The sequence below is a fragment of the Pristiophorus japonicus genome, chromosome 1, assembly GCF_044704955.1.
Source record: "Pristiophorus japonicus isolate sPriJap1 chromosome 1, sPriJap1.hap1, whole genome shotgun sequence".
Classification (NCBI taxonomy): domain Eukaryota; kingdom Metazoa; phylum Chordata; class Chondrichthyes; family Pristiophoridae; genus Pristiophorus; species Pristiophorus japonicus.
Window position 1 is genome coordinate 41,417,795 of NC_091977.1, and position 25,908 is coordinate 41,443,702.

General features: G+C 43.3%; 1 protein-coding gene across 7 annotated transcripts in view; it reads left to right on the forward strand.

Moving 5' to 3' along the window:
• The window catches only part of LOC139262996 (teneurin-3-like), a 924,456-nt gene that overhangs the window by 850,099 nt on the left and 48,449 nt on the right, over positions 1-25,908 (forward strand). For all 7 annotated transcript variants that reach the window (XM_070878430.1, XM_070878437.1, XM_070878446.1 and 4 more), the window contains 2 exons: positions 462-605; positions 13,256-13,505. In XM_070878430.1, coding sequence (XP_070734531.1) covers positions 462-605; positions 13,256-13,505 — 394 coding nt within the window. The remainder of the gene's footprint in view (positions 1-461; positions 606-13,255; positions 13,506-25,908) is intronic.

Below are 25,908 nucleotides of genomic sequence, written 5' to 3' on the forward strand. Positions count from 1 at the left end.
AGCCACAATTTGCATCGTTATAATTTATTTAACTAAGGCTGCTCAGTGGCAGATAAAAGATTGAGAAAAATCATCTTTTCTTTTTGATTTTCCATAGAACCAGGGGCTAAAAATGCACTGTTGCCCAGTTCGGAGAAACTTAGGTCCAATTTCCCTCATTGGAACACAGGAATCGGCCATTCAGTCCCTCGAGCCCATTCCACCATTCACTTAGATCATGGCTGATCTGTATCTCAGCCCTCTTTACCTGCCTTTGATCCATAATCTCTTAATACCTAACAAAATCTCTGTCTTTAAAGTTTCAGTTGACCTAACATCCACTGCCTTTTGGAGGAGAGAATTCCAGATTTCTACAATCTTTTGTGTGAAGAAGTGCTTCTTGTTTGGCTTCCATCCTAATGAACATGGATGGAAAATAATTATCCCTACCGGTCAGTAATGATGGTTTTCTCTTCGTCCAGTTTCTGTTGGTTATGAGTACGAGTCCTGTCTGGATCTTATCCTCTGGGAGAAGAGAACGGCTGTTCTGCAGGGCTATGAATTGGACTCTTCAAACATGGGTGGCTGGTCACTGAACAAACACCACGTTTTAGATGTTCAAAATGGTAAGTAATTTGGATGGTGAAAAGTACGCAGTAAAATCACAGAAATGTTACAGCACTAAAGGAAGCCATTCGGCCCGTCGAGTCCATGCCGGCTATTTGCAACTGCGCTTCTGCTAGTCCTTTCCTCGTAGTCCTGCAAATTTTTTCCCTCCAATTGCCTTTTGAAAGCCACAATTGAATCTGCCTCCACCGCCCTTTCAGGCAATGTATTCCCGATCCTAACCAGTCGCTGCGTAAAAAAGTTTTTCCTCGTGTCGCCTTTGGTTCTTTTGCCAATCACCTTAAATCTGTATCCTCTGGTTCTCGACCCATGATCCTGGCCTGGAGACCCCATCAGGCTCTACTTCCACTCCGACAAGGATCTGGATGCTGGTTTCTTCCAGACATCCAAATCACAGGGCCCTAAGAAGGCAGAAACTACAGAAAATCCAATGGGGTAAGCCTTTAAGCCAGCCTTGCTTTGTATGGAAAGATTGGAATTTCTGTCCACTCCAGGCCTCAGGAAAACCCAGCATCGATCTACTTCTGTGTAGAGGCACAGTGGTTTCACTTCCCACCTAATTCTCGAAGCATGGGTCGGAAAATCGGGGCTATAATGTTACAGCCTTGTCTCTGACCCCATTCGCTGCAGTGGAGCGTACATAGGATGTACGGCACAGAAACAGGACATTCGGCCCAACCAGTCCATGCCGGCGTTTATGCTGCACTCGAGCCTCGTCCCGTCTTTCATCAACTAAATCTGTCAGCATAACCCTCTATTCCCTTCTCCCTCATATGCTTATCCAGCCTGCCCTTAAATGCATCTATACTATTTGTGTCAACCACTCCCTGTGGTAGCAAGTTCCACATTCTCACCACTCTGGGTCAAGTAGTTTTTCATAATGTTACTCCTGCAGCGCATGACAACAGAAAATAAGCAATAAGATATGTCAGAATGTTATGCCAATGGAATAAAGTGCATAGTAAGTTGAATTGGTGTGTGACCATGGTTGGAGAGTCAGCACAAGCTTATTTGCTGTCCCATGTAAACCACACTATTATTATTATTGATTAATTAATGGGAAGACGCAATTACTCTGGATTTCTGTCGGGGTTGTCATGGTCTTGCGCCATAACTGCACTGAGAGATTGGTACAACTCCCAGAGAAAGGGTGTAAGCTGGTATTTATGGCACTTTTCCAGTGGTTTCCAGCGATCCCTCATCAAAGTTGTAGCAGGAGATTGCAACAACGCCACCAAAATTCAGGGCCTATATCAAGTGTTTTCACATTTTTATTATCTCTCAGAAGCTAGGTGATTAGATTTCTCTCAAACTCAGTGATATTTCATTGTAAATGCTGAAAACCGTAAATATCCAAACTTCAGTGACTTCCTACAGTAAAGTGAATCATCTTCATTTTAAAATCTACAGATTTTAGCATAATTCATTCATTTACTAACTACATTTAATAATTGATCAATGACTGAGACTGCATTTAATAATTGATATGAAGCTACGCACTGAATTTAATAATTGACTTATTGACTGCATTTAATTAAATAATGAATTAAATTGCTCACTAAATTTGAAAACACTATATTAAATGCATTCTGGAACTCCACATCAGTTCTTCATAACAAGTACAAATGTTATTTCTGTCAGAAATAATTCATTTATAACTTTTCAGGTCCGTTTTTATTAGCCTGTACATTTTATGTGTGAGCAACACCAGGAATGATCAATGGGTAACAGTACAGGGTATTGGTGAGGCCACACCTGGAATACTGCGTACAGTTTTTGGTTTCCATATTTACAAAAGGATATACTTGCTTTGGAGGCAGTTCAGAGAAGGTTCAGTAGGTTGATTCCGGAGATGAGGGGGTTGACTTATGAGGAAAGGTTGAGGAGGTTGGGCCGCTACTCATTGGAATTCAGAAGAAAGATAGATGATCTTATCGAAACGTATTAGATTATGAGGGGGCTTGACAAGGTGGATGCAGTGATGGGGGAGATTAGAACTCATGGGCATAATCTTGGAATAAGGGTCCGCCCATTTAAAACTGAGATGAGGAGGAATTTCTTCGCTGAGGTTGTAAATCTGTGGAATTCGCTGCCTCAGAGAGCTGTGGAAGCCTGGACATTGAATAAATTTAAGACAGAGATAGACAGCTTCTGAACCGATAAGGGATTTGGGGGTTATGGGGAGCGGGCAGGGAAGTGGAGCTGAGTCCATGATCGGATAGCCATGATCGTATTAAATGGCGGAGCAGGCTCGAGGGACCATATGGCCGAATGCTCCTATTTCTTCTGTACATAATTGTGTGTATGTCGTACCTTATCACTCCTTTTGAACAAATATTTTTTACGCGAATGCTGCAGGAAATGTTCACAAACAGCAAAGGGATGCAGGACCTGTTGATCAGGGTTTTTTTGGTGCCATTAGTTGAGGGGGGGATGTTGGCCAGAACGCCCCTGTATTGGTCAGCTTTTTATCTATTACATAAGAATTAGGAACAGGAGTAGGCCATCTAGCCCCTCGAGCCTGCTCCGCCATTCAACAAGATCATGGCTGATCTGGCCGTGGACTCAGCTCCACTTACCCGCCCGCTCCCCATAACCCTTAATTCCCTTATTGGTTAAAAATCTATCTGTGACTTGAATACATTTGATGAGCTAGCCTCAACTGCTTCCTTGGGCAGAGAATTCCACAGATTCACAACCCTCTGGGAGAAGAAATTCCTTCTCAACTCGGTTTTAAATTGGCTCCCCGTATTTTGAGGCTGTGCCCCCTAGTTCTAGTCTCCCCAACCAGTGGAAACAACCTCTCTGCCTCGATCTTGTCTATCCCTTTCATTATTTTAAATGTTTCTATAAGATCACCCCTCATCCTTCTGAACTCCCAACGAGTAAAGACCCAGTCTACTCAATCTATCATCATAAGGTAACCCCCTCATCTCTGAAATCAGCCGAGTGAATCGTCTCTGTACCCCTTCCAAAGCCAGTATATCCTTCCTTAAGTAAAGTGACCAAAACTGCACGCAGTACTCCAGGTGCGGCCTCACCAATACCCTATACAGTTGCAGCAGGACCTCCCTGCTTTTATACTCTATCCCTCTCGCAATGAAGGTCAACATTCCATTCGCCTTCCTGATTACCTGCTGCACCTGCAAACTAACTTTTTGGGATTCATGCACAAGGACCCCCAGATCCCTCTGCACCTCAGCATGTTGTAATTTCTCCCCATTCAAATAATATTCCCTTTTACTGTTTTTTTTCCCAAGGTGGATGACCTCACACTTTCCGACATTGTATTCCATCTGCCAAACCTTAGCCCATTCGCTTAACCTATCCAAATCTCTTTGCAGCCTCTCTGTGTCCTCGACACATCCCGCTTTCCCACTAATCTTTGTGTCATCTGCAAATTTTGTTACACTACACTCTGTCCCCTCTTCCAGGTCATCTATGTATATTGTAAACAGTTGTGGTCCCAGCACCGATCCCTGTGGCACACCACTAACCACCGATTTCCAACCTGAAAAGGATCCATTTATCCCGACTCTCTGCTTTCTGTTAGCCAGCCAATTCTCTATCCATGCTAATACATTTCCTCTGACTCCGCGTACCTTTATCTTCTGCTGTAACCTTTTGTGTGGCAACTTATCGAATGCCTTTTGGAAATCTAAATACACCACATCCATCGGTACACCTCTATCCACCATGCTCGTTATATCCTCAAAGAATTCCAGTAAATTATTTAAACATGATTTCCCCTTCATGAATCCATGCTGCGTCTGCTTGATTGCACTATTCCCTATCTAGGTGTCCCGCTATTTCTTCCTTAATGATAGCTTCAAGCATTTTCCTCACTACAGATGTTAAACTAACCGGCCTATAGTTACCTGCCTTTTGTCTGCCCCCTTTTTTAAACAGAGGCGTTACATTAGCTGCTTTCCAATCCGCTGGTACCTCCCCAGAGTCCAGAGAATTTTGGTAGATTATAACGAATGCATCTGCTATAGCTTCCGCCATCTCTTTTAATACCCTGGGATGCATTTCATCAGGACCAGGGGACTTGTCTACCTTGAGTCCCATTAGCCTGTCCAGCACTACCCCGCTAGTGATACTGATTGTCTCAAGGTCCTCCCTTCCCACATTCCTGTGACCAGCAATTTATGGCATGGTTTTTGTGTCTTCCACTGTGAAGACGGAAGCAAAATAATTGTTTAAGGTCTCAGCCATTTCCACATTTCCCATTATTAAATCCCCCTTCTCATCATCTAAGGGACCAACATTTACTTTAGTCACTCTTTTCCGTTTTATATATCTGTAAAAGCATTTACTATCTGTTTTTATGTTTTGCGCAAGTTTACCTTCGTAATCTATCTTTCCTTTCTTTATTGCTTTCTTAGTCATTCTTTGCTGTTGTTTAAAATTTTCCCAATCTTCTAGTTTCCCACTAACCTTGGCCACCTTATACTCATTGGTCTTTAGTTTGATACTCTCCTTTATTTCCTTGGTTATCCACGGCTGGTTATCCCTTCTCTTCCCGCCCTTCTTTTTCACTGGAATATATTTTTGTTGAGCACTATGAAAGAGCTCCTTAAAAGTCCTCCACTGTTCCTCAATTGTGCCACCGTTTAGTCTGTGTTTCTAGTCTACTTTAGCCAACTCTGCCCTCATCCCACTGTAGTCCCCTTTGTTTAAGCATAGTACGCTCGTTTGAGACACAACTTCCTCACCCTCAATCTGTATTACAAATTCAACCATACTGTGATCACTCATTCCGAGAGGATCTTTTACAAGGAGATCGTTTATTTTTCCTCTTTCATTACACAGGACCAGATCTAAGATCGCTTGCTCCCTTGTAGGTTCTGTAACATACTGTTCTAAAAAACAATTCTGTATGCATTCCATGAATTCCTTCTCCAGGCTACCCCGTGCGATTTGATTTGACCAATCGATATGTAGGTTAAAACCCCCCATGACTACTGCGTTCCTTTTTCACATGCCTCCATTATTCCCTTGATTATTGCCCGCCCCACCGTGAAGTTATTATTTGGGGGCCTATAAACTACGCCCACCAGTGACTTTTTCCCCTTACTATCTCTAATCTCCACCCACAATGATTCAACATTTTGTTCATTAGAGCCAATATCGTCTCTCACAACTGCCCTGATATCATCCTTTATTAACAGAGCTACCCCACCTCCTTTCCCTTCTTGTCTATCTTTCCAAATCGTCAGATACCACTGTATGTTTAATTCCCAGTCTTGGCCACCCTGCAACCACGTTTCTGTAATGGCCACCAAATCATACCCATTTGTAATGATTTGTGCCGTCAACTCATTTACTTTATTTCGAATGCTGCGTGCGTTTAGGTAGAGTGTTTTAATACTAGTTTTTAAACCATGATTTTTAAACCTAGTTTTTAAACTATTACCTTTTATCTCGAGATGTGGCCGACAATGGCTGTATTTATTGGCCATCCTGCGTTGTCCTGAGAAGGTGGTGATGGTGGGACTCCTTGAAACACTGCAGTCCTTGTGGTGTTAGCATTCCCACAATGCTGTTAGGTAGGGAATTTTACTTGGACACGATGAAGGAACAGCGATATATGTCCAAGTCAGAATGGTGTGTGACTTGGAGAGGAACTTGAAGGTGTTGATGTTCCTATGAACTGTTCTAGATAGCAAGTATGACAATTTTTGTCTGAACATTTTACTGAAATACATCCTCTTTTGATCCATGCCTGACCATAGTAGTAACACTCTTGAAATGTTTGAAGAGGGATGCGATCCAGGTTTTTAAAATACATGGGAAGAAAGCAAGAACATGCATTTACATATAGCCTTATCATGTCCTCAGGATTTACCAAAGAGCTTCACAGCCAATAACTGTCTTTTTCCAAGTGCGGTCAGTGTTGTTATGCAAGGAATTGCAGCAACCAATTTATGCAGAAGTTCCCACAAACAGTAAATGAGATGAGTGACTGGTTAATTTGTATTTGGTGGTGTTGGTTGAGGAGTAGATTGATGCAGAATTTAATGCAGATATTGATGCAGAGGCTATTTAACTTGGATTATAAGAGCAAAACTAGAGAACTCGGGTTTAAAATTAGCGTCGTTCAAGTGAGGCTAGAGGTTATAAGAAACTATTCATTCCCCTACTGAGTCTTTGATATGTGGGACAAATTCCCAGTGAAATCATTTGAAGCTGACGCAATTAACTTTAAAAGCAACTGGATAAAATTATCGGAATAGGAACAGGGCTGATTAACTACAGTGACAAATATGGATTGAGGTGTTCAAATACTGCACAGAACAGAATGGCTCCTGCAAAGCTGAGGCAGAGAGAAATATTCTCTAATGGACAGCAGGCCAAGGTTGGAAAGTGTCGCTATGAAGATGGATAAACGATGCAGAGTTTTGCTCAACATTTGCCTTGACCTCTGTTGTCCAGTTGAGTAGGATTGTAGCCAGAGCACTTCTAGGAATAGCTTCGCTCCCCACTCTTATATCTGCAGACTGAATTTAACTTAATAGCAACATCTTACTAGAAATTAACCTCAAATTCCTCCTGAGCCAAGTTAACAAAAATCATGAAAGGTGACACCCCACACAGAATGCACGATGGTAGTTTCCATCCAGCACTCACCTTGGACATTTCAATTAGCTGAACCTGGAAACACAGCTGGGTTCAGTGGACCTCAAGTTGGGCACATGCAGAATCCCGCACTACCAGACACTCAGGTCTCCAAGAGCAGAGGGGAGAAAGTTGGAGGGCAAACAAAGAGAAAATATAGATTTATATTTACTAATCATACCTTTTGGACAGTTTACATTGAACACTTAAAAATGGAAGTAATTGTCACAGTTCGATACTGCCAATGCACAGTCGCATAGTTATAGCTTCTTTTAAAGCTGTTTAGTGGGATAGATTAATGCAACATGGCCTGAATGGAACAAAAAGAAAGACTTGCATTTATATAGCGTCTTTCATGACCACCGGACGTCCCATAGTGCTTTACAGCCAATGAAGTACTTTTTGAAGTGTAGTCACTGTTATGTGGGAAATGCAACAGCCAATTTGCGCATAGCAAGCTCCAACAAACAGCAATGTGATAATGACCAGATACTCTGTTTTAATCATGCTGATTGAGGGATAAATATTGGCCAGGACACCGGGGATAATTCCCCTGCTCTTCTTCGAAATAGCGGCGTGGGATCTTTTATTTCCACTCGGTTTAATGTCTCATCCAAAAGACGGCACTTCCGACAGTGCAGCACTGGAGTGTCAGCCTAGATTTTTGTGCTCAAGTCCCTGGAGTGAGATTTGAACCCACAACCTTCTGACTCAGAGGCGAATGTGCTACCCACTGAGCCACAGCTGAGTGAAGCATGGAAAATTCATCCATTTCTTTCCATTCTATTGTGGATTAAATCCATGGTAGAACCACTTCTTTTAAAAGTCAACCAATGTCCCTACATTGAAGCTTTTATGGCAAGACATCAGAGGTGGTTCTGCTGCAATCAAGGACTAAGTGAACTGTCGCCGAGTGAACATTCGGAACGGTGCATTTAAAGAAGAAAATTTGGACAAGTCGATTCTCAGAAATGCATTGTTCAGGCGAATCGATTCTTTAAATTATTCTGGGATGTGCGGTGACAGGCAATAACTTTCTGAAGTGAATTGTGTCTAATTGAATAAACACAGTGATTAGTTGTTACGACAAGCTGAATAAGCCGGAGAGATTCATTCTGGAGCGCAATGGCAGATGTTTGTAAGGACACCGCGAAAAACGGCGATAAATATTTTAATGAAGATAAAATATTGTTCATCGTCCCCTTTGTGTTTTATGGAGGGGAATTGTAAAGTAGTAATTTTTCATCCTAATGACTGAATGAATCGGGTATAATAACAAAGCATGCTGACACGGAAAGATTCTTTGATGAAAATTACAGAACTCAGCTATTTGGGGAAAGTAATTGTCACAGTTGGGTGATGTAAATGTACACTAAAGCTGTTATAGCTTGTTTTAAAGCTGTTTTGTGGGCTAGATTAATCTATGAAGCCTGATTTGAGTGAAGCATGGAAATTTCAGATATTCTTGAGTTATGATTTTGTGAAACAGTCAAAACCCAACAATGATTTTCCTGTTGATGGTGTGCTTATAGATTTTATCCCTTAGTTTTCTCTGCTGAAGTCACTGACCCACGATCCCATGTGCAACAGTAGTTCTTTGGTTCTTGACCAATTTGGGAAAGGCGTCCTAAAACAGGCATTGAGCCACTTTACCAGGATTCCTGTTGAGGTTCCCTCAAAGCCTCTCTGTTAAAGTGCAACATCCCCACTGACACCTGGGAATCCCTGGCCAAAGACCGCCCTAAGTGGAGGAAGAGCATCCGGGAGGGCGCTGAGCACCTCGAGTCTCGTCGCCGAGAGCATGCAGAAACCAAGTGCAGGCAGTGGAAAGAGCGTGCGGCAAACCAGACTCCCCACCCTTTCCTTCAATGACTGTCTGTCCCACCTGTGACAGAGACTATAATTCCCGTATTGGACTGTTCACCCTCTATCTGCCATGTTGAGAAACTATGCAATTTAAAAAAATTTGATTTAATTAGATGAAGAGATTTTTTTTTTAATTTATTTTTTCATGAGATGTGGGCGTCACTGGTAAGGCTGGCATTTATTGCCCATCCCTAATTGCCCTTGAGAAGTTGGTGGTGAGCTGCTATTTCAGAGGGCAGTTCAGAGTCAACCACATTGCTGTGGGTCTGGAACCATATATAGGCCAGACTGGGTAAGGATGGCAGATTCCCTTCCTTAAAGGACATTAGTGAACCAAATGGGTTTTTAACGATAATCTGATCGTTTTATGGTCTTCATTACTGATACTGGCTTTTTTTTTTCATTCCAGTTTTATTTAATTAACTGAATTTAAATTTCCCAGCTGCTGTGATGAGATTTGAAACTCACGTCTCCGGATCATTAGTCCAGACCTCTAGATTACTCGTCCAGTAACATTAGTGCTATGTTCCCGTTCCCCTTACTCCATGTGCAGTATTTATGTTTTCATATATAAATAACTCGCGGACCTCCCCCGGCATTGCTCCCGGTAAATCCGATAATATATAAGAGCAGGGGTTTTAGTCCACATAATCCACAATGTATTGGTGTGCTGCGGAGGCAGAGCAGTGTCCTCCTCCTGCCACAATGTCTAATGGTTGTCGGGTAAGTGGAAGGCGAGGCCGGTTGCAGGTGTAATTGCAAATTGGGACGGTGCTTGTTCATTTTGGATTCCTGGTCAACGATAAGAACGTAAGAAATAGGTCCGGAAGTGGGCCCATACGGTCCATTTGTGCTTTAAGAATACTTTGCATCTATAACAACTCTTTTAAAGTGTGACCAGAATGTACCATCTCAAGAGTGACTGCCCTGTGCCAAACAGAAGACTTTTATATATAACATAATATAGATAGTGATTCTATATGCTCTCTTTTTCCTCTTATCGGTTGCGGTATAGTGCAGGCTCCAGGCTGCAACTCTGTTCTTTTCCCTAGCTTTATATGGTTTGTCCTCAAAGGCTTTTTTCATCTCTCTACGAACTGTGCTAAATTCTAAACTGACCAGCCACCCAGCAGGACTCTATGTGCAGTCCCTGATCAGAGTAGGTAATTTTAAAAAGTGGTGCTAATATCAAACAGGTTCGAGAGACAAACATCGTGTTCGCTGTGAATTATTTAACAGTGTGAGGAGCGTATTTCTGACTTTGAAGTTCCCCTTTGAAGATGAGAACAAGGTGCAACCTTCAGATTTCTTTTTCCCACCTCCCAGAACAGTTCACTTACGTCTTCCCACATTTGGCCGCTGATGTAGTTGGCTGCAACTCCCGAGTTAGAGCTTTTCTTGCTTGAACACTGTCACTCCCCATTAACCTCCCCCGTCCCCCTGAAAAAAAAACAGACGCTCAGCTGCTTCCACTAGGGAAGCTAATAGATGTGAATGCACTGAACTGTAAACCTTCTCAGCTTCCGTTTAAACATTTTGAGATTTGCTTCAGGTCAGGAATGCAGATTCCTATGGCACCACATTACTATTTTCTCAATGGTGCTCCAACCCACCTACTCCTCCTTCAGTCACTCAATAATTCCAATCTGTTTAAGGAGACTATTTGTTTATAAGGGCCACCTGAAGTCAGCTGTGGAGGTGAACTAACTTTCCAGACACAGGAGATTTTTTAATGCTTTTCATATGAATACATATAGAAATAATTGGAAAATGTTTTGCACTGAGAAACACTGAAGCCCTGTGAGAAGAATTTCCAAGTAAATATTTCCATAAAGTACTGTTTATATTTCAATACTGGTTTTAGTTAATAGCTCGCACTTTCAACATTGCTGTTTAGTCTCTTGTGACCCTCGGTTCTTCCCCATCCTCCATCTTAACCTATATGTTTATGTTTAAAACTCCTACTTGATTTGAATCCTGGAATGCTGGTTGTACAGTGCTGTGTGTGGTACCTCACACCTGCTGCATGCTGCAGCCCACAGCCGCAGACGCAAACACATTCACCACAAGAAGTGGAAACCTGTTATTAACAACTTATTTCTTTCGAATCAAACCCGTGAACTCATCTGAGGTGTGTAATGAAGCATCAGTTTTGTAATTGTTGCTAAAATGTCAAAAGCCCAAGATGGGAGCAAAAATTAAGATCCAAAATGAATACTGACTAACAGAGTTTTCTAGACATCATTCTTTAATTATAAACAGCAGACTTATTCAACAGACCCTTAAGAAGTATTTCAGCATTGTAAAAAAAAAAATGATGTACTGGATTTCCATTAACTCGGTTGATATCTGATAAAATGAGTGCTATTTTGAAATAGCTTATTAGTATATCATTCCAGGTGCTCTGTTGCAGTAAAACAGCTTTTCAGAGCGTACTGCAATGTTACACTGAAGCTGCAGTGGATAAAGTTACCATGACGTGTGATACCGGACCTTACAGATCATTCATTCATGGGATGTGGGCAGTTTATTGCCCATTCTCAGTTGCCCTGAGAAGATGGTGGTGGGCCTTCCCCCTGAGTCAGTAGATTAGGCCTAAATTCTCGAGTTTAGAAGACTGAGAGGTGATCTCATTGAAACAAACAGCATTCTTACAGGACTTAACAGAGTAGATACAGCGGTTTCTGTACCTGGCTGGGGAGTCTAGAACCAGGGGCCATAGTCTCAGGATTTAGGACAGAGATGAGGAGAAATTTCTTCACTCAGATGTTGGTGAACCTTTGGAATTCTTTACCCCAGAGGACTGTGGAAGATCAGTCGTTGAGTAAATTGAAGACAGAAATCGATAGATTTTTGGATATTAAAGGAATCAAGGGATATGGGGATAGTGCAGGAAAGTGGAATTGAGGTAGAAGATTAGCCACAATCTCATTGAATGGTAGAGTAGGCTCAGGGAGCCAAATAGTCTATTCCTGCTCTTATTTCTTATGTTCTTAACTTGTGGGGTTAGTGTTACCACAGTGTATTAGGTGGGTTTGATTCCCAGTCGGTGGTGATTCAGCTGATCTCAGTTCAAGCAATGGTGGGGGAATTGTAGCTGGCCTTGGTGTGTTCATCTTTAGACGGGGTTGAGGGGCAGGTGGAATCAGCCATTGTTCATGCTTCTCATTGCTTGAAGCCCGATGAGGGCATGATTACGATTAGACTCGGCTGTGATGACCATGTCAGCACTCTCACTCTCGGCTTTCGCATGAAGAGTGAGGTCCAAGAGGACTGCTAATATCCATGGAACTGTAATCTAGCATATCACGACCTTCAGGTAGAACGGGGCAAGATTGGGAGGAAAAATATGCCATTTTCACAATCTGCCAAACAGTACTTGTAGCACTCATAGAAGGGAGATCCTTCTTTTATTGCTAGCTCATGCTCATTTTGGTGCGATCTGTTCTGCGACGTACAGTACTTCACTTAAAAGAACCAGAGGTTGAGGCAGAGACCGTTGTATCTTTTAAGGGAAGAGTAAGTAAATATTTGAAGCAGAGGAAGATGTAGGACCGATGTTCCTGTTGAGCTGCGCCACAATCTGCAGGTCCCGTGCAAGCCACTGAATGCCGTTCTCATGGCAAAAAACGTGCATGCATGATAATTTGAATGGGCTCCGCAACCCCTTAAAGAGGCCGTGCATCCAAAATAAAATTAGCTGGAGCATTGTTTAGGGCCACGGGGAACGAGCAGTAAACTGTTTATAAATAGCTTTTAAAACTCCCTACAATGATAACCTAATAAATGTTTATAACTCGCAGTCATCATTTAAAAATTGTTTTCATCTAACCTCTTCCCCCGAGTAACAAGTCTGACTTCATCCAATGAGCTTGATCAACATGTCTAAGATCTAATCCTGATGTTTATACTATAGCCGATCAAACAATCGGTTTTCGCCTTTAGAGATTGATGCAGGCTTGACATTTAACAGTGATTTAATTTGTATTCTCTTTCCGGAATTGCTGGAGGCACAACCTGTCTTAATTAATTGTTTTGATTGGTGTGGTCTAATGTGAAATTTAAATTGTGCTTTATGATTTATGATGATGATTTTGCAATCAAGGAAAATGCCTTATTGCTGGTGACAGTGACAAAGTTAGTCTTATCATCCTCCTATTAGGAATCCTGTACAAGGGAAATGGCGAAAACCAGTTCATCTCTCAGCAGCCAGCGGTGATCAACAGCATCATGGGCAACGGGCGAAGACGCAGTATCTCGTGCCCAAGCTGCAATGGTCAATCAGATGGTAACAAGCTCCTGGCACCTGTGGCTTTGGCATGCGGCATCGATGGCAGCTTGTACGTCGGTGATTTCAACTACATCCGTCGTATCTTTCCTTCAGGGAACGTGACAAGCATTCTAGAGCTAAGGTAAAATCTGTCCCGCACTGTTAGAGCTGTGGCATAATAGAAGATGCTCTTCCTTCCAGCCCTCCCCTCTCCCTACTTTCCCACCAAAGTCTGAAAGGCAATTCAAAATACATGATAAGACTTTGTACCTGTGCGAGACCCATCTCCCCACCATTGTGGAAGACTAAAGTTAACATTGATACACACGTTGGTGGATATCTTTAAATTGATTTTGTTTGGATCAGTACAAAAAATGAGAACAGTCAATCATTCTGGTCCCTTTTAAGATTAACATTTGAAATTCCGTGGGGGAAAATACATAAGAGAAAGACAAACTACCCCACCATCGGCCAATGTGGTCTTAAAGAAACCGTTAGAACAGAATTGGGTCCTGTTTGGTTTTAAGCTGTCTCTGAATGTTGCCTATCTCTGTTAATTTGGCAGGAATATTTGAACGCAATGGTTCACTGCTGCAGAGAGGGAGAGAGTTGATTTAAAGCATAAGGACATTGTCAAATGCTTTAATTAGCTTGAAGTCCCCTTTCCAGAGAAGATCTTGTAACTTCCTAAACTGCAGACATTGGATCAGAATTGGGCATGCAATCTCTTAAGAACTGATATGATACTTCCAAACTCAATAGTTAGGAATACATAACTAATGAGGTCAAATTAATTTGTACAACTTAAATAATCCATCTGCTAATTATTATTAAGTACAGCTTTGTTCAAATTGCCATTAATTTGTGTTTCTACTTGAATTCACAGAATGTGTGAAAGTTCATTGACGTAATAAGAACATTTTTGCAGTGCAGTCAGAAATCTAGGTTGCGGCTGCTCGGACATGAGAGTGGGTTACTGCTGGCAACCATTAGCATAGCGCTGTTGTTATGAAGGCGCTACGCATTCAAAATATTTATCTGCCTTGTTATGAAGGATAAAATGAGCAAGTGTCTGGTCAGCGTGCTGGTGAACATGTCAAAGTCAATCTGTGTTGCAGATTGCTATTAGCACGCGCTTGTAGTGAAGCAAAGCTGATTTGCCTGGAAACTGTGTTCTCGACGCATGACATTAAAATGATGTGACGGCTCCTCTTCAAATATAATGTAACTAGTTTGAACCACATTGACACGATGATGTAGATGCACTTTATTCAAACTGCAACCCTTAGTTTATGTTGCACACCTAATTCACACTTTTCTTCTCTTTTTCTCTTCTTGCTACCTACTAAGAAATAAAGATTTTAGACACAGGTAAGTTTGAGAACTGTTGTGTCCTTTGCTACTTTTACATCAGCTTGTATGTTTCAATTAATTTTCTCCTCATACATAAGCTGTCCTTTCATAATAATGTCTGACTCCCAGATTTACCAATCTGTCGCAGGGCTGCTGGATCTGCATTTGCTTTCAGTGCTGAATTGGAGGCTGCATGGCGGCAGGGGGGTGGGTGGGGGTGAGGGGGGGGGGAGGTGGGGGAAGAGAGAGGAGAGGGTGTGGGGTAGGGTGGGGAGGGGAGGGGAAGAGAGGGAGGGGGTGTGGGGTGAGATCGAGAGTGTACAAGTGATATTTTCAAACCATTGAGGACCCATCTATGAAAATTAACATCTTCACCCATAACAGCTTCACTCGGGACAAAACCTTACTGCTTACAAGAAATATTAAAGAATTGAATTTGAGTTTTTTTTTTATTATATTCATTTTCACTACATCATCATAGAATTGTACAGCACAGAAAGTGGCCATTCGTCCCATCGTGTCTGTGCCAGCTCTTTGAGTTATCCAATTAATCCTGCTCCCTTGCTCTTTCTACATAATCATTAACAGAAACAGATTTTTTATATATTTATTTGATACACACACACACTTTGGTAGAATTCTTTCAATTGATTTTGTTATGAAAATAATCGTTCCCATCCCATTTAAGATTAACATTTAAGATTCTGCGTGGAAAAGATCACAGAAGAATTAACTACCATCAGCCAATATGACTTGACCTGCAATTTTTTTTCCTTTTCAAGTATATATCCAATTCCCTTTTGGAAGTTACTATTCAGTCTGCGTCCACCTTCTTTTCAGCCTCTGCATTCCCAATCATAAGAACATAAGAATTAGGAACAGGAGTAGGCCATCTAGCCTCTCGAGCCTGCTCCACCATTCAACAAGATCGTGGCTGATCTGGCCGTGGACTCAGCTCCACTTACCCGCCATGACAACCTTCTACATAAAAAAAAACGTCTCCTCATCTTCCCTCTGGTTCTTTTGCCAATTATCTTATATCTGTGTCCTCTGGTTACTGACCCTCCAACCACTGGAAACAGTTTTTCCTTATTTACTTTATCAAAACCCTCATGAAGTTCAACACAGATAAATGTGAAGTATTACATTTTGGTTGGAAGAATCGGGAGGTCACATATTTATTGGAGGCTGCAAGTCTAGGTGGGGTAGAGTACATTTACACAAATCACTAAATGTTGCGACACAGGTTAGCAAGGCCATAAAAATGCAAACCAAGCACGAGGGCTTATTTCTAGAGGTATAGAATTGAAAAGTAAGGAAATTATGCTAAACCTGCAGCGAACCTTGGTTAGACCACACTTAGAGTTCTGCGTACAGTTCTGGTCGCCATATTATGAAAAGGATATAGAGGCACTGGAACGGGCGCAGAGAAGATTCACAAGGATGATACCAGAAATGCAAGGGATACATATCAGGAAAGGATGAACAGGCTGGGTCTCTTTTCTCTTGAAAAAAGAAGGCTGAGGGATCATCTAATAGAGTTCTTTAAAATTATGAAAGGTTTTGATAGAGTGGATACAGAGTGAATGTTTCCACTTGTGGGGAACAGCATAACTAGAGGCCATCAATATAAGACGGTCACCAAGAAATTAAATAGGGAATTCAGAAATAAGTTATTTTCCCAAAGAATGGTGGGAAATAGGAACTCAGTACCACAGGGAGCGGTTGAGGCAAATAATATAGATGCACTTAAGGGGAGGCTAGACAAGCATATAAGGGAGAAGGGGATAGAGGGTTATGCTGATAGATTTAGATGAGGAAAGATGGGAGGAGGCTCGAGTGGAGCATAAACATTGACTGGTTGGGCCGGATGGTCTGTTTCTGTGTCGTATATCCTTTATAATCTTATGTAAATATCAACCTCTATTAAATCTCCTCGAAGTTTCTCTGCTATAAGGAGAACAATCCCAGTTTTGTATGTCTCTCCTGAACAGAATAGCATTTCAAATTCTTGCATGCCAGCATTTTGAAAATTCCTGCATCACAAATTGTTTGTTTTATTGCGCTCTGCTTTTCCACTTTATATGTGAGCGCTTTTATCCTCTTCTCTTTGGCCTCCGTGTCAATCGAGCTCTTACCTTCCTTTCTTCATTCCTCCATCTTTGGGTAGCATCTTCTCCGCAGAGTAGAGTCAGTTACTGAATGGTGTCAATCACAAGCTCATTTCTCTCGTTACCTCATCCTTTCCTCTGGTGCAATCAAAATGGCAGACATGGTTCAGAAATTGTGCTTGGTTTTCCATCATTTTGTTTCTTGCGATCATTATATACCATCTTTTAAATGTCAGCTTGGCTAGTGATGCCACTCACTCCTCCAAATCAAAAAGTTGTGGGTTGAAGCCCCACTAGAGACTTGAACACACAATGTAAGCTGACACTTCACTGCAATACTGAGGGAGTGATGCATTGCCAAGGTACGATGTTATGGATGAGATGTTAAAGCCAGGCATATTCAGGTGGACGTAAAATATCCCATGACACTGTTTTTGCAGAAGAGCAGGAAGTTCTCCCAGTGTTCTGGCCAACATTCCTCCCTCAAGCAGTGCCAAGAGAGCAGATTAATTGGTCAATCACCTCGTTGCTGGGACCTCACTGTGTCCATAGCGACTGTCCACATTTGCCCACATAACAACAGAGACTGCAGTTCAAAGATAATGATTTGGCTGTGAATTGCTTTGGGAAATCCTTCAAATGTGAAAGATTCATCACCAACTACTCATTTAATTGTGATTATTTTTTCCTCCCAATTGTCCTTTTTTGGCATTAGTGCAATGCTGAGATGTTCATTGTGTTGACACAAGTCATGCTGAATGACACTGCTGAAGTTGGCTGCTGTTAGTGTACCTATGGGAATAGAAGGGGATGCTTTGTGTTCTGTACCAATTCAAAACCAGACAACTCTCCCACCGCCTCTTTTGAATCAATAGAAAGCTCACCAGTGATAGCACCCCATGCATGTATCTTAAGCACTTGTGTCAAAGTGAAGCAATCCCACGGCATAATGATTTCTGCTGAGATTACTGCTGCAACTGCAAGCAGTGGAGAGACAGCCTGAAGTTAAAGTGAGGCTGTAATATTAGAACAAGGCACCACTGAATTTTGTCAAGTAGTTTTAGAACAATGCAATGATTTTATTTTTAATCTTAGACTTGTGAATGGAATGGTTGACGGGTAAGATTGGACTGATTAATTATTTGAGGCATTTTCCTTAATCCTGCATCCCAGTAATTAGTTTTTCATTAACATAAACTGGCATGAGTTCATTTCCATCTAACACCAATCATCAACTTCCAATTCTGTCCCCAAACTAGCTTCTAGCCCAAAATAGTCAGAATATTCATAAGATTAATTATGTTCAGCAGTCCAGCCTAGTCATGTGCTTTGTTAATGTGCTTTGATATTGAAGAACACCAGAAATAAAATTTAAGTTGCATACAGAACAAAAAGAAGATTTTACACTTGATCTCAAAGAAAGAAAGTATGTATTTATATAGCACTTTTCACAACCACCGGATGTCCCAAAGCGCTTTACAGCCAATGAAGTACTTTTGAAATGTCACTGTTGTAATGTAGAAAACGCGGCAGTCAATTTGCACACGCAAAGCTCCCACTGTCATGTATTCTAGTGTCATTGTAATCCATGTATAAACTGACCTAAGTTGTACACCGTGAGAACACTGACCACTAGGTGGTGAACTTGTGGGAGACACTCCTAAACTGGACTTTAATGTATAAAAGGGGAAGCTCCACCCACCTTCATCATTTCAGTGCTGGAATAAAGATGACTGGTCACAGAGTGACTTTCTCTCTAGTATGGGCCTCGTGTGCATTTGTACTCTATAGTAAGGACATATTATTGGCGACAAGAAACTGGGATTTAAACCACGCGAGCATGGCCACTAGCATTACAGACGAGAGGTACTGTGTTGGTGATGATTGGGACGATTTTATTGAGAGACTACAGCAAAGTTTCGTCACTAAGGAATGGCTGGGACAGGATTCGGCCGACAAACGCAGGGCTCATCTCCTGATGGTTTGTGGATCCAGGACGTACTCCCTGATGAAGGACCTTCTAGCGCCAGAGAAGCCGGCGGACAAGACTTTTGAAGAGCTCAGTAAGTTGATCGGGGAACACCTTAAACCGCCGAGCAGCATGCACATGGTGAGACACCGGTTTTACACGCACCGGCGGCGAGAAGGGTAAAGTGTTCCAGACTTCGTGGCAGACCTCCGGCAACTGGCGAGACTTTTTCATTGAGAGCATCGGGCACGCTGGGGTTTTCAGGAAACTGATTGAGACGAAGGACTTGACCCTAGAAACGGCGGCTTTGATGGCCCAGACATTTATCTCGGGAGGAAGAGACCAGAATGATGTTTGACAAAAATCTTGGTTCAAATGCAGCAAATCGACAGGAGTCAAAATTGTTAACGCGGCACACAGTTCTCCAGGCAGACAGGGGCAATCGGACATGCCCCAGCATGTAGCCGAACCCAAAGGGGGAATTTACTAGAGACAATGGCTAGCTGAATGGCGATTCATGCCATCGCATGGGACAATGCGCCAGTAATGGGACCATCAACATCTGTCAATGGTGCATTTGACAGTTACAGAGACATTCAGAGACGATCGACTGGCAATGGACCTTTTGTTTCCAACAACAGCTCATGTTGGAGGTTTGAAGGCAAACACACAGCCAGAGCTTGCAGGTATCAGCAAGATACCTGCAGAAACTGCAACGTCAACGGTCACTTGGCGCGTATGTGCAGGAAGCCTGCAGCCAGGTTGATGTACGAGGAAGACGGGCCTGATGTCAGCCCTACGAGGCCAAATGCACACTTGAGGAACTCGCTGGAAGCTGAAGTTCACAGGTCCTGGACAAATTTGACTCATTATTTCAACCTGTCATTGGCACTTTCATGGGGACCAAGGTTGTGATTCACATAAACCCGGACGCCAGGCCAGTACACCACAAGGCCAGAGCAGTGCCCTAATTGATGCGGGAAAAGATAGAAGGCGAATTGGACCGCCTGCTGAGGGAAGGCATCATCTCGCCAGTCGAATTCAGTGACTGGTCGAGCCCGATTGTGCCAGTGCTCAAGGCGGATAGGTCGGTCAGGATATGTGGTGATTTCAAGGCCACCATCAATCGGGTGTCACTCCAAGACCCGTACCCGCTACTGAGGACCTCTTTGCGACGCTATCCGGTGGAAAACTTTTTTCAAAATTGAACGTGACCTCAGCTTACATGACCCTGGAGCTGGCGAGTGAGTCGAAGAAGCTGCCCACCATCACGACACACAAGGGGTTGTTTGAGTACAACAGATGTCCGTTCGGGATTCGCTCGGCGGCAATGATCTTTCAACGAAACATGGAACGTCTCCTCAAGTCGATTCCAAGGACGGTGGTTTTTCAAGACGACATCCTCATCACGGGTTACGATACTGAAGAACACCTCCACAATCTGGAGGAGGTGCTGCGCAGGCTGGACCGGGAAAGTCTGCGACTGAAAAAGGCGAAGTGAGTCTTCCTAGCTCTAGAGGTAGAATTCCTGGGGATGGGATCAGACCTACCGCATCCAAAACGGAAGCGATCCAGAGAGCATCCAGGCCCTGTAACGCGACAGAGCTGCATTCGTTCCTGGGGCTCCTGAACTATTTTGGTAACTTTCTTCCCAAATTGAGCACGCTACTAGAGCCGCTACACGAGCTCCTACGCAAAGGTCGCGAATGGGTCTGGGGGGACAGCCAGGAAAATAGAAACATAGAAACATAGAAAATAGGTGCAGGAGTAGGCCATTCGGCCCTTCGAGCCTGCACCACCATTCAATCTGTTCATGGCTGAACATGCAACTTCAGTACCCCATTCCTGCTTTCTCGCCATACCCCTTGATCCCCCTAGTAGTAAGGACAACATCTAATTCCTTTTTGAATATATTTAGTGAATTGGCCTCAACAAATTTCTGTGGTAGAGAATTCCACAGGTTCACTACTCTCTGGGTGAGAAGTTTCTCCTCATCTCGGTCCCAAATGGCTTACCCCTTATCCTTAGACTGTGACCCCTGGTTCTGGACTTCCCCAATATTAATAAGAACATAAGAATTAGGAACAGGAGTAGGCCATCTAGCCCCTCGATCTGGCCGTGGACTCAGCTCCACTTACCCGCCCGCTCCCCGTAACCCTTAATTCACTTATTGGTTAAAAATCTATCGATCTGTGATTTGAATATATTCAATGAGCTACCTCAACTGCTTCCTTGGGCAGAGAATTCCACAGATTCACAACCCTCTGGGAGAAGAAATTCCTTTTCAACTCGGTTTTAAATTGGCTCCCCTGTATTTTGAGGCTGTGCCCCCTAGTTCTAGTCTCCCCAACCAGTGGAAACAACCTATCTGCCTCTGTCCTGTCTATTCCCTTCATTATTTTAAATGTTTCTGTAAGATCACCCCTCATCCTTCTGAACTCCAACGAGTAAAGACCCAGTCTACTCAATCTATCATCATAAGGTAAACCCCTCATCTCCAGAATCAGCTTAGTGAATCGTCTCTGTACCCCCTCCAAAGCTAGTATATCCTTCCTTAAGTAAGGTGACCAAAACTGCACGCAGTACTCCAGGTGCGGCCTCACCAATACCCTGTACAGTTGCAGCAGGATCTCCCTGCTTTTGTACTCCATCCCTCTCGCAATGAAGGCCAACATTCCATTCGCCTTCCTGATTATCTGCTGCACCTGCAAACTAACTTTTTGGGATTCATGCACAAGGACCCCCAGGTCCCTCTGCACTGCAGCATGTTGTAATTTCTCCCCATTCAAATAATATTCCCTTTTACTGTTTTTTTTTCCAAGGTGGATGACCTCACATTTTCCGACATTGTATTCCATCTGCCAAACCTTAGCCCATTCGCTTAACCTATCTAAATCTCTTTGCAGCCTCTCTGTGTCCTCTACACAACCCGCTTTCCCACTAACCTTTGTGTCATCCGCAAATTTTGTTGCACTACACTCTGTCCCCTCTTCCAGGTCATCTATGTATATTGTAAACACTTGTGGTCACAGCACCGATCCCTGTGGCACACCACTAACAACCGATTTCCAACTCGAAAAGGACCCATTTAACCCGACTCTCTGTTTTCTGTTCGCCAGCCAATTCTCGATCCATGCTATTACATTTCCTCTGACTCCGCGTACCTTTATCTTCTGCAGTAACCTTTTGTGTGGCACCTTATCGAATGCCTTTTGGAAATCTAAATACACCACATCCATCGGTACATCTCTATCCACCATGCTCGTTATATCCTCAAAGAATTACAGTAAATTAGTTACACATGTTTTCCCCTTCATGAATCAATGTTGCGTCTGCTTGATTGCACTATTCCTATCCAGATGTCCCGCTATTTCTTCCTTAATGATAACTTCAAGCATTTTCCCCACTACAGATGTTAAACTAACCGGCCTATAGTTACCTGCCTTTTGTCTGCCCCCTTTTTTAAACAGAGGCGTTACATTAGCTGCTTTCCAATCCGATGGCACCTCCCCAGAGTCCAGAGAATTTTGGTAGATTATAACGAATGCATCTGCTATAACTTCCGCCATCTCTTTTAATACCCTGGGATGCATTTCATCAGGACCAGGGGACTTGTCTACCTTGAGTCCCATTAACCTCTCCAGCACTACCCCCCTAGTGATAGTGATTGTCTCAAGGTCCTCCGTTCCCACATTCCTGTGACCAGCAATTTTTGGCATGGTTTTTGTGTCTTCCACTGTGAAGACCGAAGCAAAATAATTGTTTAAGGTCTCGGCCATTTCCACATTTCCCATTATTAAATCCCCTTTCTCATCTTCTAAGGGACCAACATTTACTTTAGTCACTTTTTTCCGTTTTGTATATCGGTAAAAGCTTTTACTATCTGTTTTTATGTTTTGCGCAAGTTTACATTCGTAATCTATCTTTCCTTTCTTTATTGCTTTCTTAGTCATTCTTTGCTGTCGTTTAAAATTTTCCCAATCTTCTATTTTCCCACTAACCTTATACGCATTGGTTTTTAATTTGATACTCTCCTTTATTTTCTTGGTTATCCACGGCTGGTTATCCCTTCTCTTACCGCCCTTCTTTTTCACTGGAATATATTTTTGTTGAGCACTATGAAAGAGCTCCTTAAAAGTCCTCCACTGTTCCTCAATTGTGCCACCGTTTAGTCTGCGTTCCCAGTCTACTTTAGCCAACTCTGCCCTCATCCCACTGTAGTCCCCTTTGTTTTAAGCATCGTACGCTCGTTTGAGACACTACTTCCTCACCCTCAATCTGTATTACAAATTCAACCATACTGTGATCACTCATTCCGAGAGGATCTTTTTAACTAGGAGATCGTTTATTATTCCTGTCTCATTACACAGGATCAAATCGAAGATAGCTTGCTCCCTTGTAGGTTCTGTAACATACTGTTCTAAGAAACAATCCCGTATGCATGCTATGAATTCCTCCTCAAGGCTACCCCGTGCGATTTGATTTGACCAATTAATATGTCGGTTAAAATCCCCCATGATTACTGCCGTTCCTTTTTCACATGCCTCCATTATTCCCTTGATTATTGCCCGCCCCACCGTGAAGTTATTATTTGGGGGCCTATAAACTACGCCCACCAGTGACTTTTTCCCCTTATTTTCTCCAATCTGCACCCACAATGATTCAACATTTTGTTCATTAGAGCCAATATCGTCTCTCACAACCACCCTGATATCATCCTTTATTAACAGAGCTACCCCACCTCCTTTACCTTCTTGTCTATCTTTCCGAATTGTCAGATACCCCTGTATGTTTAATTCTTCGTCTTGGCCACCCTGCAACCACGTTTCTGTAATGGCCACCAAATCATACCCATTTGTAATGATTTGTGCCGTCAACTCATTTACTTTATTTCGAATGTTGCGTGCATTTAGGTAAAGTGTTTTAATACTAGTTTTTAAACCATGATTTTTTGTTTTGACCCCTCCTGCAGCCCCTTTATATTCATACATATTGTCCCTTCCTATCACCTTGTGGTTTACACTTACCCCAGTGCTACTCTGTTCTGTTGCCTCCTGCCTTTTGCATTCTTTCTTGGGGTTCTGTTCATCTGAGCTCTCACCCACTCTAACTTGCTCAGAGCCCTCTCCTGGGTTCCCATCCCCCTGCCAAGCTAGTTTAAAGCCCTCCCAACCGTACTATCAAAACCACCCGCGAGAACATTGGTCCCGTCTTTGTTGAGGTGTAACCTGTCAGACTTGTACAGGTCCCACCTTCCCCAGAAGCGGTCCCAATTGTTCAGGAAACTAAAGCCCTCCCTCCTACACCAACGGGAGAGTGGAGAGCACCAGTTCCAACTGTCGCAGGAGAGAGAGTGGAGAGCACCAGTTCAAACTGTCACAGGACGGGAGAGTGGAGAGCACCAGCTCCAACTGTCGCAGGAGAGAGAGTGGAGAGCACCAGTTCAAACTGTCACAAAGGAAAGGGCTTTTGATAGAGCACGTAATTTTTTTTGCTCCTAACAATCTGTTAACGCTATATGACCCATGTAAGAAACTTGTTTTAACGTGCGATGCGTCGTCCTATGGTGTCGGGTGTGTGTTGCAGCATGTTAATGCCAAGGGCCAGTTACAGCCGGTAGCTTATGCCTCCAGAAGTCTGTCCCAGGCAGAAAGGGGCTACGGGATGGTAGAAAAGGAAGCGCTTGCATGTGTATATGCAGTAAAAAAAAATGCACCAGTACCTGTTTGGCAGGAAATTTGAGCTGGAGACAGATCACAAACCCCTAACGTCCTTTTTGGCTGACAACAAGGCCATAAATGCAAATGCGCCGGCCCACATACAGAGGTGGGCACTCACTTGAGCCGCCTATGACTAAACCTTTCGGCACAGATCGGGCACTGAAAACTGCGCTGATGCACTCAGCAGGCTCCCGCTAGCCACCACTGAGGGGGCAACCGAGCATGCTGCTGAGATGGTCATGGCTGTTGAAGCTTTCGAAAGCAAAGGCTCACCCGTGATAGCCCGTCAGATCAAAGTCTGGACAAATAGAGACCCGCTACTGTCTTTAGTCAAGAAGTGTGTCCTGAATGGGGACTGGGCAGCCACATACAGGACATGGCCTGAGGAATTTAAACCATTTCACAGTAGCAAGGATGAGCTCTCGATTCAGGCCGATTGCCTACTATGGGGAAACCGAGTAGTCATGCCCCAGATGGGCAGAGAGGCGTTCATCCGAGAACTCCACAATGAGCACCCGGGCATTGTCATGATCAAGGCAGTTGCCAGGTCACACGTTTGGTGGCCAGGGATAGATACAGACCTGGAACTTTCTGTTAGCAGGTGCAACACATGTGCCCAGCTGGGCAATGCGCCCAGGGAAGCCCCCCTTAGCCTCTGGTCCTGGCCCGCCAAGCCATGGTCACGCATCCATGTGGACTACGCAGGTCCTTTCATGGGTGAAATGTTTTTGGTTGTCGTAGACGCCTACTCCAAATAGATCGAGTGCGATATTCTCAATTCAAGCACATCCTCTGCCACGATAGAAAGTCTACGGGCAATGTTCACCACCCATGGTCTACCGGACGTCTTGGTCAGTGACAATGGCCCGTGCTTTACAAGCATTGAATTCCAGGACTTCATGGCAGGAAATGGTATCAACCATGTCAGAACGGCACCGTTCAAGCCGGTCTCAAAAGGTCAGGCGGAACGAGCAGTGCAGATAATCAAACTGGGGATGCCCAGAATCCAAGGGGGTTTCCTACAAAGCCGCTTATCCTGTTGGCCAATCGATCCCGACCACACTCGCTCAAAGGGCTTCCACCCGCAGAGCTGCTAATGAAAAGGACGCTGAAAACCAGGTTATCTCTTATACACCCCACCATGAAAGAAATTGTTGAGAGCAGGCGCCGGTCACAATGTGACTACCATGACGGGAATGCGAGGGCGCGATGTATTGATGTCAATGACTCTGTCTTTATCCTCTACTACGCTGCTGGCTTTAAATGGCCATAGCTTCTCAAATTGCTGAACACCCATGAGTGACTGGCTGGCCCCAGTGTCCAGCTCCATGCTTACAGGGGTACCATTTAACAAAACCTTCATCATCATGGGTGGCGTTTTGGTGCAAGTAT